This window comes from Sturnus vulgaris, chromosome 7 (assembly GCF_052056855.1).
Source record: "Sturnus vulgaris isolate bStuVul1 chromosome 7, bStuVul1.hap1, whole genome shotgun sequence".
In the NCBI taxonomy this organism is placed as follows: Eukaryota; Metazoa; Chordata; class Aves; order Passeriformes; family Sturnidae; genus Sturnus; species Sturnus vulgaris.
In genome coordinates this window covers 29,747,819-29,768,527 of record NC_142249.1, presented here as the reverse complement: position 1 = coordinate 29,768,527, position 20,709 = coordinate 29,747,819, and the positions used below count along the sequence as shown (strand labels likewise).

Here is a 20,709-nt window from a genome sequence, read left to right as displayed (position 1 = left end):
CAAAGTATTTGTATCTAAAGTGATTAATATAAAAATTTCAAACTATGAAAGTTACTTGTTCTGATTTTAAAGAGTTACTTCAAATTAAGTCTGGCTAAACTACTGTTTAAATCTTTGTCCAGGAGGTGGCATTAAAGCTACTCTATATTTCAGTGATGTCATAAGAATTTTAGGACAAGATGTAAATGTGCTGGTTATGTAAAATAATTCAGTAGTATTTCATATTTCTAGAATTTATACATATAGAACTTAAATGCAGAATGCTTTATCAAATCCAAGCAGGAACAAACAGTAACTGTCAAAGAACCTAATGACTCATTTGCAATTTCAAAAGATTCAGAGGACAATGATGGAAAATGTGCTAATTTCCCTATAACAAACATAAGGTAGGATAGGACTCCTCAGCATAGGAAATCACTGCCTGATGGAGCAGAACACTGAGACAGGGCATGAAAATCATGAAGGGCATGGACAGGATGGGTGGCTCTCCATCTCACAGAACAAGAAATTAGAAACCGTTCAAAACGAGTAAGACCTTGTAAAGATAAAAATAACCACATGACACAACACGAGAAACGAGTGGTTTATGCAGCTCACTATAACAAAAACCTTTCCAATTCCTTAAGATCTCTGTTGCCTTAAAATATCTGTGGGTTTGGACCATTTTGTTTTTAGATTACTATTATTGTACAAAATAAAATAATTTTCTATTAGCTACTTGGATTCCTCATACTAAAGCTGGTGGCTTAGTCTTGAAAACAAATTTTGTTGCACTAATGTCCTGTCCCATTATACTGAAGAGATGTTAAAAATAGAGTGCATGCACCATATGGAGGAACACCTGGGCTCCTTCTGCTTGACTCCCTGCTGGAATTTGGTTATACTTCCCAAGAGCCACCAAGTTGGGCCAATTAAATAAATTATGTTCAACTGTGATATTCCATCTCTTTCCTTCTGCGAAACATACATTTTTCATAAAGCTTCAGTTACATATTGAAATTATCAGTTTGGAGCTGAACTGGTGCCTCCTTGAGATTAATGAAACTGTTCCTACTCTCCAATGTTGTTGTTCCAGTGTTTCTGCAGACTTTATACAGTTGCACACTTTATATCACAGAGGGTGTATTTGGCTGCCATTTTCACCATTTTCCACAACCGTATTAATCAAAGGTATATCAATAATGGAAGCTGAGAAGCAGTATCAGTTAAGACACTGGCATTTTGGTACGAGTTTCTCTAGTCAGTAAGATTCACCATGACCTGCATAAAACAGAACTTGAGAGCAGAACTAATGAAATACAATTTCTCATACACAAGGTGTATTTTTCTTTTTCTTTCATCTCCTTCAATAAATGTCTAGTTTACTTGTAGTCTTTAAATTTATTTCATCCTTTAGACTTCTCACCTTCTCTCTGAAAAGAATGATACATGCTGGACTCAGAAACACTGACTCTCTGGGGAATATTCAGAATTGAGAGGTCAAATATTATTCACAGAACTGCTCCCCAAGAATTGTGATAGCACATGCTCGTTTGAAAACAACTGGCATTATTCTAGTTTGGTAATTAGGTATTTAAAAATTATTAAGATCTTGAAATTCACTACAGGAATGGAGACTGCTATTAAAAAGTATTGCACAAGGAAAAGAAAAATCACATTTCATGTGTATGTGAAGATCTGAACAACAGTAATTTTAACTCATGACAAAGGTAAATTGTTCAGAAAAATGTCTCATCCTGATGTATGTATCAAAATTCCACGTAGCACAGAACTACAGACTTGAGAGAAAATGTCTTTTAATTGATCTCTTAATAAACCACCCACATTTTCCACCATGGATCATTTACACAGCTATTCTGAAGATTTGTAGAATAGGAACCTATTCTTCATGGTTACCAAGTATCTTTTGCCATTTCCCTGAATTGTTATTGTAGATTGTTACCACAAGCATTTAAATTACAAACAAAACATCCCAGCAAAATGCCTTCACAGATCAACACATGTTGCTATTCAACATTTTCCTTATTGAAATGTGATTACCATGTGAAATATTTGTTTTATTTCAATGTTGAGTTTTTCTGTCATCCCCAAAGCAGATACTATTAAATATTTATTTCAAGAACAAAGCACAAAACGGGTATCTGATGACAAAAAGTTTGCTTTGATGATTTAATAAAATTGGAAAAAAAGTTGATACCTGCAGTGAACAACAACAGGTTCTTCTCTGCCAGCCCTCTTCTTTCGCACAAGACACACAAAATCCAGGAAATCGCTGGAATCATCAGGAACCCCGTGATCAGGCCATGCTATGTACTGGATTTGAGTTAGCTGGCGGCTTTCCTCTTTCTAATCAGAAACATGAAATTTAATCAAGGGTAATTCAAGTCTCATTTAAAAAAGCGCCAAAATTAAGAAAAAAATCAATAGCACATTTATAGTAACTTGTACCCATAATCCAGGTGGTTTCAGGCAACTAGCAGTGTTTTATTAGTGTTAACCATCAGTCATCCTGGATTTTATAATTACTTTTTTTTTTTTTTTTTTGCTTAAAAGGAAAAAAGGAAATCCACATATGTTTACATCTTCAACAAGTGAAAAAAATTACAGAGCACATAATAGCAATGCAGTTCAAGGATACCAGCAATCTAACTGAACACTAGATGTACAAGAAGGTGGTCATATTCTTAGAAAACCAAATTTAACAGAACAAGATGGTATCTTACAAGATCAAAAGACAATAGTGAGGTAGGGAGGGGACATCATACAAAAGCTTTCCTTCAGACTTAGTGTGAACAGCAGCAGTGTTTTGGCTTGATCTGCACCTCCTATGCTTACAAGGCACAATGATTTTGTTTTCCACTCCCTCCCGGCCTTTGGTCTGGTATCACAAATATAATCAATGACTTCTGGTTAGGGGAGGGGACAGCCCGGGCAACCAGAGTCGAATTTCAAAAGAAGAGGAGCTACTGCACTTTAAATAGCCTTTAGGCACTGAATCATTTACAGAGATTCCACAGCTGATAGCAGATGAGCAATTGTCTCAACAGGACACAGGGCAGGAATTTTAACTGCAAACTGACTAAAAGGCAGCTCTATAAAACTGGCTTCTCAACAAGTAACTGGAGCAGCGAGAAATAAAAATGTGAACTAAATTCCAGATACTCATTTCCAAACATTTTTGAAATTGAAATGCTGGCTGGAGAGGCTCTGTAAACTACATATGCCCTGAAAATCATGCAATGCATGTTTAAAAACATCCTTGTTTTCAAGTAGTCACCACTCCAGATTCATCTTTCTCTCAGCACGATTTATCTTCTGTCTTCTTGCACATATTATTCAAGATAAAATTATTAAGAACGTTTGCCTCTAAACAGACTCAGTTGTGATGATGAAACACCTCTAATGTCTTATGTTCTGAAAACATCAAGGGAATAACTTCTTCTATTGCTCTTTTTCTTTGGCCAGGTTATGAAAGACACCAGTAAAAACTTTTAGGGTAAGTAATATATCCTTCATGTGATCCAATTAATATGATTATGAAAAATGAAGCTCTGTGATATTTTTGCTTTTGAAAGTTTTGCTGTTATTCTATGGACAGAATCTCTCCTAGGAAAGTAAATGACAATAAGTAGTTTTCTAGAGGGGTCTAGGAATAAACAGTTCCATTTACACGGATATGCCACCAAGTTGAAAAGAAAATCTAGGTATGTTTTAGGTAGTATCCAAGGATTCTGCAGATTAATGAAAATATATGAAGATTTTACCTCCAGATTAGTCAATGTCATTTCTCGAAAGACATAAGCAGGATTTCCTTCTTCTGAATGGCAGGTAATCTGAAAATTCCCATATGATGAGCTTCCTGATGGCTCTGGCCAGTACTGATGGCATTTAACCTAAGGTCAAAACATTTTTAAAGATGCCTGTGTTTAAATTCAGAGTATTATTTTAATTTTTTCTAGTTTTTATACCTTTGTTTGCTACAGATTATTTTGATAATTTTGTAACCACTATTTATTTACTTACCAAATAGACTTTGTTACCTAATTACTGTTTATAAAATAAGGTATCACAGAAATTTCCTGTTTCTCTTTCCAAAAGGTCACATGCACCAACTCTTGCAGTTTGTTTCGGAAGATGGATGCCTTTAACTTCCATTACAATATTTTAAAGAGTTTATCTATAAATATTCCATCTTAATACTTGAGTGACAAAGATGCTGCTTTATAAACATTTCTAACCTCCAAAATCCTAATCTGATCTTCTCAAAAGAACATATCGGAAAAGAACAAACGACAAAAAAAGGAAATACGCAACAAAAAAGTTGCTAAGCTAATGCAGAAAATAGGGGGATGAAGATGGTGAAATTCAAAGACTCCCAATCAAGTCCTCAAATGTGAATGAAAACTTCAAACACTACAATTTCCTGATACATAGTTTAAATGCCTAATTACAGAGGTCATTTCAGCTCAAGTGTACTTTTGCATTTCCAACCCACCTGGCGAATCTTTAAAAGCAGCCAGATTTGCAGACTTCCTGCTCCACTGAGACATCCCGGCATGCAGTGGGATAGTGATGTCAGAAGCCTCATGATCAGCTTTAGAGCAGGGAGTCTGCCTATGGGTATAAGACAAATAAGTCCTTTTATTTCATTATTAAGCAGCTCTCCAAAGAGCTCCACAAATATAATTATTGAAGGGGTGGGGGAACCTCAGAGAACTGCTTTTGCAAGTCTGTTCTTAGCAGATCTGCAAAGAAAACTCAAAGTAAAAGGGCACTTGTACTGAAATTCCCTCTAATCATGTTTACTTGGGAGCAGGCAGCATCATGCAAACACTGAGTCACTGAAAAATGGTTAAAAAACACTGCAACTTCCCTTCAATTATTTAAATTCTATTTAGAGTCTTGACCTCAGAGCAAATATATGGTTATTAAAAAGTCAGAGTATATACAAACAGCTGAACTACAGTCCAAGTTGATCAGAATAGCCACAACCCACTATAAATCCATCTTCAAAAGAAAACCTGATATGGAGGAATTCCACTACATTATTATTCCAGACAGTCATTTCTGTCAACACACTTAACCAGCCAGTGCTACTGTGAATGCTCCAGACTAAACCAAACAACTCTGGAATTACACTGTGTGTATGACCACACTTGATTGTTGTGCCCATTTCCAAAGGATAAAACTGCATAAAATCCAAAGCTATTAAGGAGAAACTAGAGCTTAAACCAAAACCAAACAAGCCACAAAATACACCTGAGGCCTTTTACTGCACTATACACAATTATTTTTAATAATATTATCTCTAATTACTCTATTACTAGTATTCTATTTTAACATATTTTATACATAAATTAAAGGGCAATGATTATTACACATGATTAAACAAATTTTTATAGCCACAGAATAACATTTTATGGAAAATTTTAGAGTTCAAGTTTTAAGAAAGTCCTTGATAAGACAGCCATCCAGGCATGGGATATTAACACTATAAAGCTGTGTTAGACTGCCTTAAAAATTAATCTCATTACATATCAAAGAAGTACTCTATGAAAACTGATGCAACTTCTTGGAGTTCCTTCATTAGAAGTTTAGAGAAAAAAAATTCTACAAAGGTAAATTCTAGATCCTTTTTACTTTACAATAAAGAATCAAACAAAGCATACTGAAAGTATTATGAACTACATGAAGACTCATCATTGGAAAAGAACAAGGAATGCATTGCTCATATGAAAAAGAGTTACAGAATTATAGAGCAGTTCTGTTTGGAAGGGATCTTTAAAGGTCATCCAGTCCAACTCCCTGCAAGGAGCAGGGATATCTCCAACTAGACTGAGTTGCTCTGAGCCCCATCCAACATGACCTTCAGCGTTTCCAGAGATGGATATTGACCACCTCTCTGGGCAACTTGTGCCAGTATTTCACCACCAACACTGTAAAAATTTCTTCCTTATATCTACTCTACCTACACCCTTCTAGTTTAAAACCATTTCCTCCTCTCCCCTTGTCATATTATATGCAATCATAATATATTCCTCTAATATTTTAAAGGCTAATCATTAAGTTTTTAAAAAGATTATGGAGGTGGTATTTAAGGAAATGTCTTACTTACTCTGCCCCGTTCTACTTGAGTTGTTAACATGACAACCATAGAAGAGCCTTGCTCCCAAGTCATCTGCCAAAAATCAGGACAAGTGTTCGGTAATGGACCTTGACAAGCAATGTACTGGTTTATTATTGTGGAAGAAGGGATTTCCATCTAAGAGAAGACAAAGTCATTATTTCAATTCCTGCAGCAAATAGAAGTCAGGCAGATGACATTTACAGTTTAGTAACTACATTTTTAAAAAGCATCCATGACATTAATTGTATTTCTTAAACACTAGCAAATATGAATTACTACAAAGATTCAAATACACTTTACATATGAACTGACAGTCATGTAGTTGCCATAATGAAGATTAATGGCTGAAAAAGGAAATGACAAAGCAGTTGGAAAATAATTCAGGTGCAAGTATTACTTGCTCTGTGGGTTTTTGACACTAGCTTTTAAAATATAGATCTCAATTTAATATCTGGGGTTTTTTTCATTAAAGTAAGTAGCTGTAATTTTGCTGTTACTAACAATGGAAAAAAAAGGTACAAAAGAAACTGATGCCAAATTAAACTTCACTGTTGTTGAACACAACTGTCAGAAAAGTAATCAGAAAAGAAGAATTAATTGCTCTGGAGAGGGCTGGCTTCAGTTTGCATTTTTTCACATTAAATGCGGGACTAGACTTTAACATATATGAAAAGATGTGCCACAAAACATTAGGAAGCAAATATATCTACAAGAAATTTCAAATCACCTGACTAGAGGTTTAGTAGCCATTCTAGCCTTAACTAGATTTATAAAAAATAGATTTTTAAAATTAATTTTTTCATCGAAAAACTGTAGAATTACTAAATGTCAGATGCACTTCTAAAAAATACTACTCACATTTATATAATTTGCATTGATGTAATCTTCATTACTTTTTAAAATAACCCGTGTAGCATCATCTGAAAAAATTTTAGAAAGATGTTATTTATTTACTAAGCACATATACATTTCTTAGTGCACACATACACACAGCAATACTTACAAGGCGAAATGTCTCTGTATCTATTTTTGGAAATGTTTTGAGGTAATCTGGCACAAGACATTGTCATTCCAGGCTTTTTTCTATACAATTGCTAAAAGACAAAGCTGATGGTCAGAACATAATAGATGCAATAGACCTACTCTTTCTAAATATAAAAGGAAATTTTACCAAAGTTCTTAAATAATAGTATATCTTTTATAAATATATATATTGCAAAATATAATGCTAGGTCTCCATTTGGTGAGGAATTCACAGAATTTGCACTGCGGTGTTTTACAAAGCTCCTGTTTCCTGCTTTAAGCCACTTGATCTCATGCATTTAGGATGGATATCATCAAGGCATAAAGTCAGTGCTGAAGAAAGACCATGGCTATCAGCAGCTTAATGCCCCACAGAAAATGCACTACTTCTCTGAAATACTAAAAATAAAAATAAAACTAAATATTAAAACTAAAAATAAAAACTAAAAATAAACTATTTATAAAACATGGTTACATTAACCTTTACCATTAAGGTAGTATTTTCCATTGGTTATTTTACCTTCCCTCATTGAGAATGCCCATAGACTGTCAACAGCTCAGTGTAATTCAGTTTCTACAGCAACTTAGGTACAGAATGAAGGCCTGAGTACAGAACACATATTTTGGTAGACATTCTTCAGCCTTCATCTTTATGAAAATATTTTATTAGCATGTCCCCGGTCACCACAGAAAGTGTAAGTAACCTATAAAGCTATTTATAAAACTAAAAACTAGGATTAGGTATTCTTAAGTTTGCACATACAATACAGAATTGATTTTCTCCTTGGTTATTTTTCTTTTGAGAGTGTAAGACAATCGTTTTGCTAAAGGATGCTGACTGTACTGAAGTTTAACTGAAATCTGCTCTGTTTAAATTAATTGCCATCCCAAAAGATGTGGAACTTGCCCCTATACAGTACTTACATCAAACTGAGCCAAGACAGTTCCAGTGATAAGCCCCTCTGCCAACTGAATCATGGATTCCCTCAGAGCATTATCATCTTGATGGACGCCATCAAGTGGAGATTTCTCAGGGATGTACTGAAAATCAGGCTCGCTCTCCAGCTTCTCTTCCACAACATCATAGACAGCTAGAACAAGCAAAGGTATGAATGCTCTGACTGAAGACGTTGTTTAACTAAAGTTAGCTGTAAGTCATTTATTTAAAATAGCAAAACCACCACGTTTCTCCTGTAGAAAAATCCACATTTATTAGCACATTGATTTTAGTCCCCCTCAGCAACGACAAGTAGCTTTTACTGATCATTATAATCCACGATAAAACTGGTTTTTTCTTTGGTGTAATAGTGATTTTAAGTGAAAGTCCATCACTGACAGCTAAAATTTTGATCAAAACTCACATTATACCTTGCCTTGTCTGATATAACTCTCTAATCTTAGATTCTCACATCATGCCTCTGATATCATTACAGCTGCATTTACATTTTACTTACAATTCACTTAGAACTCATTTTAGGCTTCAGTAATTAGGGCAAGATGTGCAGACCACCTGAGAAAACTGCATTTAATACATGGCGTTATAAAGCTATCAATGCTCTATGTATGCCTTGCCTATAAACTCGGAAATAATATGCATCCTCTGCTACACATAACAGATATATGCTGTTCAAAAGCCTGTGTTTAAATTACAGCACATCACTACAAAGAAGGAAACTGGCAACTCCTCACTTCTACAACTCACATGCTTTTATCCAGAATACAAAGATAATCAACACACAAGGGGAAAGATAGTTTGTTTTAGAAATTTGCAAAGCTCATAAGTTTGCCTGAAACAGAAAGTAAGCACACAAAAGCTGCAAGAGAACTTACACGCAGAATGACAGCATACGTAAGTGGGGAGTGCAAATTAGTGAAAAAGGGAAACATTTTTATGAGGTGGATGAGGTCCTCTGCAAAGGTAATTTTGATTATTCCAATTAAGCATCAATATTTTTTCATTTTGCTTTTTCCTCTCCAGCTCTACTATAGTTAGGAGGTACAGCAGAATTAAATCCAGTGCCCATCTGCTAGCTTTGATCCAACAGTACACTCTGTGAATACACTGCATAAGCTTTTATTTAGACTGCATTTTAGCACTTCTGCTAAGACTCCTCAAGTAAAAATGTTATCACTGGTTTTGGATTGTTTTAAAAATGTATGGAAGGATTTTGTATATATTGACCTCCAAAGTCACACCCAAACACTGACTATTTGGTGAGGGTTTTTTTGTTTGTGTTTGGTTTAAATTTTCCTTAAAGGAATAACAATAACTTTATGAAATACATTCAATATCCATATAGCTTTCTGGACATTTTTATAAATGAGAGAGAGAACAAGATTTAAATTAGCTCTCAGGTAGAAATATTTGATGTCTGACCTTTTCGTTAGTTTTCAACACTAAGTTATACACAGCTCCTTAGATTATGAGATCAATGCACTGTGTTGTGTTGTTGCAATTCCTTTTCAGAGACTTATTTCTTACAGTTAAACATTCCATCCCAGGACACAAAATGGAGGTTAGAAAATGAAAGCAGGGTGTGGGTTTTTATTAAGATGTACAAGCCACTCACCATTGGGTCGAACTAGGAGCACAAGTTCCCCTGAGTGTCTCTCACAGCTAGCTTTAATAAACATGACAACTTGGTCATGGGTATGCTCTGCTATGTCCCTGCCGTTGATCAGTACAACCTGGTCTCCTTCATTCAAACGAGGGACACACAGATCAGCCTGCAAGGTTGGGGGAAGAAAACAAAACCATCTGAAACACAAGCCATTACCAATTTGTTACCTTAAAATAACTACTTTAAGTAACTATACTTGGGCTCTCAAATCCTAACAGCCCCGTTGCTATGGCTGCTGCACTGTATTCAAATGACAAATCCAAGTGTTACACAATACAGGGGCAGTGCCATTGCCATTTGCAGCTGGGAGGTGACTGGCACTGTAACATGTCTTTCAGCAGCTGCTACTCTGCCCCTCAGCTGATGCAGAAAGCTCCTCTCTTTGAATTACCCTTTGTACAGGCAATTAAAAAACAGGATGTTTTTACCTTTGAAGAGAGGGGAGAATCATGGCAAAACCATGACAAATCAGTTTCACGGGCTTAAATGCTTCAGGTCTAAAATACTGTAATGGTAATGGCAAAAAGAAATGCACAACTCTCCGTAATCCCAGAGAATCAGGTGCTAAAAATTGTTATTATGATCACAGCCTAAACATCATTGCAGAAAAGAAAGAGCACAAGCCATCACCAACTATCTTTTTTCTCCCTACAGAGTGAACGTTTAAAGCCAAAATCATTCACATTATTGAATATTTCAGGGATATTAATTGACAAGATACAAGAACAGTGATTTTAGCAAATATTTCAATACTTTCAAAGCGTTAAGAAGCAAATAAATGGTTAACTCCACTCTAACACGTATCGACAGAGCTGTCTCCAGTCAGCTGAATACCAGGTCAGTATTTCTGGCAATAAATTGACAAATATTGTGCCTAGTTTGAAGACACTCTTATAGACACTAAACATCAGTAACAACATGCAATCAGACCTGATGAATGATTCATAATGTCTGGTTTTAATCTACATCTTGGCTTTACTCAGCTACATCTGTCACTAAAGTAAGACATTTGCTATTTTAGTTATTTTTAACACTCTTTCAATATGTAATTTATGTGAAATTACTGAATGTCTATATCTAAAAAAAGCAATAAAGTAAAAGTATTTTTAGGATGGCACAGCTCAAGTACCAGTGCATACTGAGCATCTGTAATGCCCTGTAATTTTCAGAAATTAAAACTTTGTTTCAGTAGGAAAAAATACTTTTGAGGATTGAAGAACTTTAAAAGATATATTATATAGCCACATAAAATTCTTACTGCATGTAATTTGTTTTGTTCTGATAATGTTATAGCAAAAACTAATTTTCATAGGCATGTAGGAAATAATTTAGTACATTAATCATTTTCAGTACATCCTTCAAGATACACAGATATTGCTACCAAGTCTGCTTTTTTGACAACTTACAGGTGTTCCTGGAGCTACCCTGGACACTATTACCGGCATCTTCTGATCATATCCACCCTTTAAAAACAAATTAAATTAGTAAGAAATCCCAAATGTCAGAAAATAACCTTAAGAAATGTAAAAGGAATAGATGTACTGTTACCTTTACATTGAAGCCAAACCTTCCATTTTCATCTGGTTTCATTCTGATCATAACAAGATTGTCATGGGGGATACCACCATTGGGCTAGTAGACAAAAGTTATAATGTATTAGTATATATTTTGTTCACAGATTTTGAGGATATTGTATCTAATAATTCTGCAGTTTCCTTATCAATTAATTGCTTCTGGACACTTGAGAAAATATCAACACAAACATCTTGGATTTGCATAAAAGGGAAAATTACACGTTTAAGAGTCTTGGACATAAGTAAGTTAAAGAAAGGACTGCTCTGTCAAAGCAAGCTCAAAGTAAGAAAGAATATTAGAGAAAACTAACTGGCTTCAAAACGCTAACTAAGCTTACCAAATGAAAATGTCTTTAATTCATTTCAATTAAGACCACAGTGAAGAGCTGCAATAAGAATGCAATACAATGAAATGGAAGATAATTGAAGGCATCCTTTTGTTTCTATGAACAGCAATATGCCAGCAGTATGCAAGGAAATCCTGATTCCCTCTCCCTTATTCTATTTCCAGTCCAGTGGACTATGAGGTGTGACATATGCTCTGCACTGATTCAACTCTGAAAATTTTAGCTGCTTTCTTCTCGGTTTTATTTGGATTACAACAACACTGTTAAAGGAAATGCCAGTAAACTGAGGAATACTAGCTACATTTTTAATCTGAAAAATACCAACTTAGTGACATTGAAGTAATTTTTAATTGGTTCATCCATCTAGATTTATTTCACAGACTGAACATTAGCTAGTACTTCTACAGGTCTTACAGTGAGGATGGAAAGTAATAAATAAAATGTGTTTCAAGGAAGTTTTCAATGTAACCAGTTATAGCAAAGCAGAAGACTCATACTCAGAAAAATTAAAAACAAACTTAGAAACACAAATATTTTTATATGTAAGAAAGTTCAGAACCTGGAGTTTCACTAGGTTAAAGAAGTCTGCCCAACTTGGCTCATTAGGAGTTATCTCAGTTGCAAGTGTCTTCTGCTCTTGGTTACAACAAAACAAAACTTGCCAAATGCTTTCATAGTAATGAAAAAGTGAAAAATTTGGGAAAGAAATGGCACAAGAAATGTTAGTGAAAAAGAAGGGTGCTAGGAAGCCTGATCATATGCCAGTCATTTCAGCCTAGGCTCACTCGTGTGGGAGATCAGACAGAATGAACATCAGCCAAGTGCTCACCTGTAGCATTTGGCAGCTTTTGTGCCACTGCATTCCCCAGGCAAAGAAAATGCTAATTTCCTGCTTTAAGATGCTATTCTGAGCAGGAGTTTATAATGCAAAATGTGCAGAGAGCACTGTATGCCATCATTGATGTGTTTGAATGAAGGGACTTTGACTACACCTGTTTTCAAGTTCTGACATTCTCAGACTGGATACTTAGGGATTGAAGATGGAGTAAAAGGTTATCATTCCCATATGTGTCCTACTACCTTTCTACACACTCTCTATACATGCAACAGACAAAGCAAACTCAATAGCTTTATGAAGTCAAAATGATGAAGGGTTTTGTTCAGAATATTTGAGATGGAACAGCAGAAGACTTCAGTGGTGCAGGAACTGGAATTCTGGCCAAAAAAGCAATTTTGAAACAAAACAACATTCCAAAAATTTCAGTCATGCTATGTTCCTTCTTCTGCAATCCCTAAAATAAAATGTCATCAGCAGACCAAATTAGATGTTCCATTACAAAAGTGTGCTGCCTTCAGCGAGACTGCATAAATGTGTCCCACTGAAGCACAGCAAACAATCACACTGACAATGGACAGAGAAAAACCAATCTCATTCACACAGCTGTGTTGGTATTGCAGAACTGAAAGGAGTTAAAAAAACAACTGAAAGTTATTTTTGTCAATTTGGTAAAGACAACTGAATACAGGGCACAGAAAAACTTGATGACTAAAGTAACGTTATCTTTCAAAACAGAACAGTACTTAAATGTGATTCAGGTAAGCACTGGCTGAAGACAAAGCTGTAACAAATTATATTTCATTATTTAATTAAAACAAAAGTTTTTTACAACATTTCCAAAATCTCAAAACTTAAAACAAACTTTTGAGTCTTTTATTAAAACCCCAGCTATGAAATGAAACAGGGGTTCTATGGGAATCTTAACTTTATTATAAGGCCTTAGAGAACACCCTAGGTTTACAATTTAGGATGCAAAAAAAACCCCCAAAAAAACAGCTAAACCAACTAAGGCATTTCTAAAAATTAATTTGGGGAGATGACTCAATTTTGAATGCCTGAGGCTGACAAAACTGTTTATACAGTATTTGCTACATCTGGATGTTTTCCCATCCTGCAACACATTTCTTGTCCCATTTACTGTTCACATCAGTCAGTATAAAATCTAGAACCACTGGAAAACTTCTGGAAGGACAAAAATCATGAAAATGATAAGGGACATCTCAGACAATCAACTATCTTACTCATTTCACATATGGAAATTGATTATGGAAAAATCTTTTGATCATATTTTTGTATTTGCTGTCACAGGCCTCTTGATAGTCTCTCTCTTGGAAATTCTGATGAGAAAGGCAACCATAGATTCAAGAAACTTCTCCTGATAAAACCACTCTAGAAGCTGGGAGGTGTTTCCAGGTATAGTTTTTTGGCTAAAGCTAGACTGAACACCTGCAATGCCTTCTTTAAAATTGATGGCAAATGACTTCTCAAAGACGAGGTTAGGTAGAAATTTCTGCATGTGCTGAAAAGCTAATGCTCAAAACGTTTGCATAACCATCCCAATATAGCAATTTGTTGTCAACTGAGAAAGCACTCCTCCAGCAGTTAGAGTCAAACCAATAGGAACCAGTGAAGGGACAGTATGGATAACAGAAATGCTGCAAGGTAATGCCCAAACACAGCAGCTCTGAAATGCTTCAGAACCAAGATCATGTAAAATAGGACCATCATTCTGATAAAAAGCAGAATGGTTCAACTGGATCAAAAAACTTACAGTGGATTTTTCAGGTGATGCAGGAACATCAAATGTTTCATTAATATGGTTATCCAGTTCTTGCTGTGAGTGTGAATGATAAATTTGGTTCCAACTGTTCTTTTTAAATTGTTTGGGTGGTAACGCTGGAGGCTGCCCATCCATAGGAGTCTCTTGAGATCTAAACACCAAAACACAAGTATGAAGTGGAACAATCATGAGATATTGATAGTTCTTTCAGGGCTGCAAATAAACAGAAAATGTTAGAAGAAACTCAAGAGTTTGAGAAATGGGTATCTGTATGTATTTTTAGAACCTCAAAAATATAGTCCAGTAGAATATATTGGCAGCATCTTTGCACTGTTGCAGCATTTTTTTTGACAAGTAACTGTACACAGAACCAGCAAGTTCATCGTCTACCTATGACCTTTTTAAAAAATAATTTTAGCATGCTTAACCCACTACTTCTGATCTGCAAGCACTCCTTTCTAGATTAATAAAAATGTTCTCTGTATTTTTGTATAATGTGGAGAATTTCCTTTTGTTAGTCCTCTTGGAATAAAAGCTTACTTTGTATTACATAAATATATGATTCATCTTTCATTATATGGATTTATATTTAAGAATTAAGAACATTTGGAAAGGCTCAAAAGGGCTCACAGCTCACAGTTCCCATTAACTTGGTTTAAATGCCAGTTTCTAAATAGCAGCAGGATGTGTCGTCCTCCACAGGCACCCCATTAAAAGGTGCTATTAAGTCATTTAACGATTTCAGACAACAGCCCACTGCTACCTGATCCATAAATCATCAAGAATAAACTTACAGGCTATAACTAAACCTAAAGAGAATGCTACCACCAAAAATAAGGGTGTCTGTTCTTTCACCCACATGCCTGGCTGCTTCCTTGAAGAACTGGTGCTCCTCCCTTAGCTAAGGCAGCTTACACCAGGCAGCCAAAAATACTTTTTGGACAAGCCCGGGTCCTCGGGTTGATCTCAGGGCTGGCCACCATGCAGGGAGGGAAGGACACTCCTAGAGGCAAAAGTAGCACACTGTTCCTTTCGTTATCACCAAGCTGTAGTGGTAACTCAGCACATAACTCCCTCCAAAACACACAGGCAGCCATGGGAGCACCTCCACTGTATTTAGTAGTCTCGCCTCAGTGAACTGTTAGCAGGGCAAGACTCTCAGTATGAGACTGCACAAGGTTTCAAGTTGCTGTGTATCTGAAAACCTAAGGCACACATCAAACTCAATACCATATAATTTGTCTCTATGCAATTCAAGAAAGGCAGTTCCCAGATACATGTTCAAAAATAAAAAAAATCTGAGCAAAACTGAGTATACTGATTAAAAAAAAAAAGATGAACTTCTTTGAAAAAGCATGAAAACTAGGAAATAGAACACTTCACTTTGAAATGCCAAACATTTTCTGTTTAAGTTAAAAAAAAAAAATTAGTCAATATTCTTAGAAAACAAAACTGGTAACATTTTTGTCAGTGTATGAAAGAGAACAGCACATTCGAAAAGATCCCAACAATATTTTTCTCTATTTTTCTGCTTTATTTCAACTTTCAGAAAATATTTTTTTCATGAAGTGTCAAAAGAAAAAAAAAGTACTAATTATTCAGTCTGAAGAACCTCATGTTCAAAACACAGTTGGGAAGAAAAATACTATTTCTTAACACTTTTCAGTGCAAGTAACAGAAAAAAGAACACATTTCATTTTTCAAGATAAGCAGCTTTTTAAAATTCATTTTCGTGGAGAGAAAAATATGATGATTGTCAACGTTTGCAAAACAAATCTGCACGGCAGCTATAAACTATTTAAGACATCAACTTTAAAAGGTCACCCAGAGATTTTTAGCTGCCTATGCACTCATTCAAGTCTGGCCAGCACAGATTACTCAGTCTTTTAAGTTATGTATTTTCCTGAAAACAATCACTCCTGAGAGTTTTAAACCAAAGAAAAAAAGAAACAGAAAAACATGAATAGAAACACAAAAGAAATTATTCTGATAAAAGTAGAAGATGGATCTTATGTTTGACTAGATGTCTGCACATACATGTCAACAAACAAAAATTCCTACCGAACACACAAACTTAGAGAAAAGATTTGGAAAGTTACTTAAATGAGCATTTTACAGGCAGCAATGCAAGTACTGTAATATATTAGCATAATGAATTGTGAGAACTAACAATCAAGCCTTGGGCATAAGCTTCACTGCTTTATATTTGCCCAGTCAGCTTTGAATTTCCTTATGAATGCTCAGACAATGGCAGTGAAAGCAGCCTATTTTGCAGGCAAAGCAGCTCTCTGTTACTGAATTCAGCAATTTACATAATAATAAAATAACCCTGGCACTGGCAAGCTTTGGGTATTTTTGTTACAGATATCCAGTCTGATCTTTTTAATATATTTAGCAAAAGTTCCATGCACACTCCCATAAATTTATTAAACTAAACACTTATCACGTGCTTTTGGAATTTGGTGTTATAATTACCTCAGGGAACTACAAGCACTATCTCTCAATTTAGTGTTGAATAGGACGTGCAGATGGAGAAAAGATGTGCAATTAAAGGTTATATTAGCTTAGCTATAATATCCTTCTGAACTGCATAGCAACTGTTAATTTCTTTTGCTATGTTGATTCCAAACTCAAAAAGATCACTAAATCTATTCCAAATCAAGTTAGCCCCTCTTTTTCACACATATCAATTTGATCAATAAATAGAAGTTTCTGACAAATCAGCACATGGACTACTCAAATCTTCTCAGCCAGAAAGGTCAAATTGTTTAAGAAACAGCTTTTTGGATTGTACAACAGTATAGTTTAAAATTATATAGCTAAAACAAACTTCGTGTCTACTATTTTCCTTTATAAATGGCAAATCTTGAATCAATAACATCACCTTAAACCTTCAAAAGACCTTAATGGAGTTCATATATTTTTGAAAGTCAACATCCTCACTTTTAAAAGTATCTCATACTAGACATCTGTACTGGGACATTAAATTTTAGTTTTAAGCTTCCAATAAGAGGAAAGAAACCCCAAAAACTGAACCCCTAACACTTAGTTTCTGCTTGGGCATAAAAGGTGTAAAAAGAACAGCCAGAGTTGTACAAACCACTTCCTCTCTAAGACTCATTTCTATGGTGACTTACTCAAGAAATGAACTAAGTAAATAAACAAATCCTAAGTACACTCAGGAAGATCTCATACAACTTTGAGTAAATGCACATGAATAAAAGAGAGTATTTAGAAATTGTGCTTTCTTCACTGTATCACCCTGTCATTCAGTAAGGGTTTCTCATAACTGACTTTAGTTGCAAGTATTAGAACAGAAGGAACCTGACCCTGTGTGGCCTTTGGACAACAAAACTCTAATAAGAGAAAAGATTCACGACTGTTCCAGTTTCAGAGTCCTTTGACATGTGAATATGTTAAAAGGTCCACCAAAAAAGGAAATTTACATGACTAGGTCAAATTAATATTACATAACTCCGAAAGTTAAGTAACTAGCTGAAGGTCAAATTGTAAGTATTGCAGCCTATTGTAAAAAGCATCATGTGTGATTTTATAAAACTTAAAACATTTTGTATTGTACTTCCCTCCTAAAAATTACACATAGTTGTTAAAACTGAAAGTGCAGTCAATCCAAGCAAGGTTTTAAAACTGTAGTTAAATAGCTTCCCTGAGTAATTTTTCCTGAGACATACCATTTGTTTATAAACCTGTAATTAGGTATGTGCTGCTTACAGTTCTCATTTGGTTTTGAAAATGTTTGCACAACTTCCCTGCTAACAGAGATTATTATACAGAATTAGGAGGGCATATCCGGCATTACATGTACAGCTATACTAAGAGTGTACAGTGTACAGGGAGTGATAAAACATATTGCAATATTTTTCCCAATTAATCTGTACTCTAAACACAATTTGTTGAGTATTCAGTATCTTGGAATAACTCAACGGGTTTTTTTTGTTTGTCTTCCTTCTGGACCCAACACACAATAATAGTTTTATTTTGCCCATTTTATCTTATAGTAAGCTTACAGTAAAAAGAATATTCAGTATAATTGGAAAAAAAAAAAAAAGAAAGGCGCCTGACAGTGTCAGCTTAAAAAAATAAACTCTGCAACAATACACCAAATATCAGCAATGTCCAAATGATGGGATGCCAAAAAGGTATTTTGCCTATGTAGTTTGTAAAGACCACTTCTGTGCCTTGAAAAAATGCAACCTTTCCAAAAGTGTGGGAATTAAAACTTTTCTTCAATTCTATCAAAACCCCAACTTTTGGCTCTACATACAGACACTGATGGTCACATTACAGCAAACCCACAGCTGGGGTTGGTGGGGATGGTATTGCAATCCTGAACCTGGAATGTGTCAGACACAGGTCTCAGTTCTGTATCATCTAGCTCTTTGTCACAGTAAGACCTACACTAATACTCCTTAAAAAACAGCCACCTTTTCATTAGATTGTCTGGCTCTCCCTGACCTTTAACAACAAATTCTTCCAGGCCAAGATTGCTGACTTCTCTTCAGCAGCCCTGCATGCTACAGTGGGGTGGAAAGATCAGAACTTACGGGGATGATTCCAGAATGATGCTGTTGGCCTGGGTGGAAGATGGGGATCTGTGATTTACAAATACTTCACTGGGGGAGGTGTGAACCACATGATCCACTAAATGTCCAACTGATGAGGGTCGTAACCGGGCTCCTTCTTGAGTGAAGGCAGAGTTGCGGCTAAGAGGGAAAGCAGAGCAGCGCAAGGTAACAAGAGTATTACTGTTCATCTCCATTTCTGATACCACCCACTAAAATGGGATGCTAAAAAAATTATTTCCGCTCAGTGCAAGCACATGTTCATACAAATATTTTTATTAAAATTTCAAAAGTCGCTGAAACAATTATGTTGTCAGATCAACACGTATTTCATTTTTTTAAGTGTGCAAAATTATTTTAAGAAACACTAAAGGCTATTTAAAATTTTTATTTTCTTTTAATTAAAAAAGCCTGAAACCATTATGGTCCAATGAACAAGATGACAGCCCAGTCAACAAGAAGAAAAATGGATTCCTAAGAAAACAAATCCTGACTCTGTTCATAGCAGAACTTAACCTGAATTCATTAAGATGAACAATTTATCCCCTGCATCTTCCCCTAGAAGAATCATAAGTTTTGCACTGAGAGTCATGTCATTTCTGGAATTGACTATTTTCCCATTGGAAAACTAGCATGACAAAATTAAAATTCTTTTAAACCTGCATGATTAAGATTGTCATGCTTTAAGCATTATTATTACACAACCTTTCAGTAATTTTTAAATGCTACAGGTATTTACAACATTAATCGTGTGAGTAATATGCTGCAGAATCTTAAAATCTTGTTGTTTATGTAATACAAGATTGAGTAATACTGATTCTTAAGCAAGTTTCAGCACACTGAGAAAATTGGTCACCTTCCAAAAGAAATCAGGGACGTTTTTTCACTAGCTTAAAACAGAAGGCTCTATCCTGTGAAGAGAGCGAACATTCAGAGGGAAGGCTGAAAAATTGAGAGTAATAAATCTGCAAGGATTTCCAATTAAGCATTTTCCCCAATGTTTTAAAAAGTGGTATTAAACAAAATAAATTAAAATATCACATCGATTTTATCATCAAGGTATTTTTTAAACCAAATTAATAATTCAGTTTTAACTGTCCTTGAGAAAACGCAAACTCTCAAATTTAGGGTAGTGTGGTACATCCTACACTTTTCATAGGCCAAGTGAGAAGCACCTAAAACTCACCCCTAAAAACCTTTTTTGAGTCTGAAGCTAAGTGCTACAGTGAATCATTTGGCACAGATTTTTTGAAGCTATTTGTCTACATAACACATTAATCCTTTTATAACACCTTAGAGGTAGAGAGTCATTTGCAGGGAGAGAAGATTTGATGCTACTCACTGATTTGGGGTTCCAGGTGGAGACCGTGACGGGAGGCTCTGGGTTTCCAACCTATCATCAGACAGTGAGTTCCTACTCACTGCTTCCCAATCCATCCCACTCATTACTTTCCGTGCCAAGGGTTTACTGGGGGATCTAGAAGAAGAAAGTAATATGACTAACCAAAAACTGTATGATGTAAGAACAAAATTATATAAAACTCACCACAATGAAACTGATATTCCATCATAGGAAACCAAATGATATGTAAGAAAGGAAATGTAATTATGCAAAGTTGTATTTACATGGGCAGTTCTGTATTTTCTCCATCTACCGTACTTTGAAAAGAGTGCCACTGAAATAGTAATAAACCACTGTTGGCTGTGAGGGAGACAGGCAAGACAGAATCTGAACTCATAAACTTCTAATGCCTCAAAGACAATCCGACTCAAACAGCATAATCATTGAGAGATCCGAACTTAAAAAATGTAGAAC

General features: G+C 35.3%; 1 protein-coding gene across 6 annotated transcripts in view; it reads right to left on the bottom strand.

Moving 5' to 3' along the window:
• The window catches only part of PTPN4 (protein tyrosine phosphatase non-receptor type 4), a 110,039-nt gene that overhangs the window by 9,951 nt on the left and 79,379 nt on the right, over positions 1-20,709 (bottom strand). For 4 of the 6 annotated variants that reach the window (XM_088168251.1, XM_088168252.1, XM_088168250.1 and 1 more), the window contains 12 exons: positions 20,236-20,370; positions 18,876-19,034; positions 14,302-14,461; positions 11,320-11,403; positions 11,178-11,234; positions 9,721-9,877; positions 8,075-8,241; positions 7,131-7,221; positions 6,986-7,047; positions 6,116-6,262; positions 3,765-3,893; positions 2,198-2,346 (listed from right to left, as the gene is read on the bottom strand). In XM_088168251.1, the coding sequence (XP_088024377.1) occupies positions 2,198-2,346; positions 3,765-3,893; positions 6,116-6,262; positions 6,986-7,047; positions 7,131-7,221; positions 8,075-8,241; positions 9,721-9,877; positions 11,178-11,234; positions 11,320-11,403; positions 14,302-14,461; positions 18,876-19,034; positions 20,236-20,370 (1,497 nt within the window). Of the gene's footprint in view, positions 1-2,197; positions 2,347-3,764; positions 3,894-4,495; positions 4,615-6,115; positions 6,263-6,985; positions 7,048-7,130; positions 7,222-8,074; positions 8,242-9,720; positions 9,878-11,177; positions 11,235-11,319; positions 11,404-14,301; positions 14,462-18,875; positions 19,035-20,235; positions 20,371-20,709 lie in introns of those variants that run through there. The other 2 variants (XR_015804907.1, XM_088168254.1) reach the window with 2 other exon arrangements.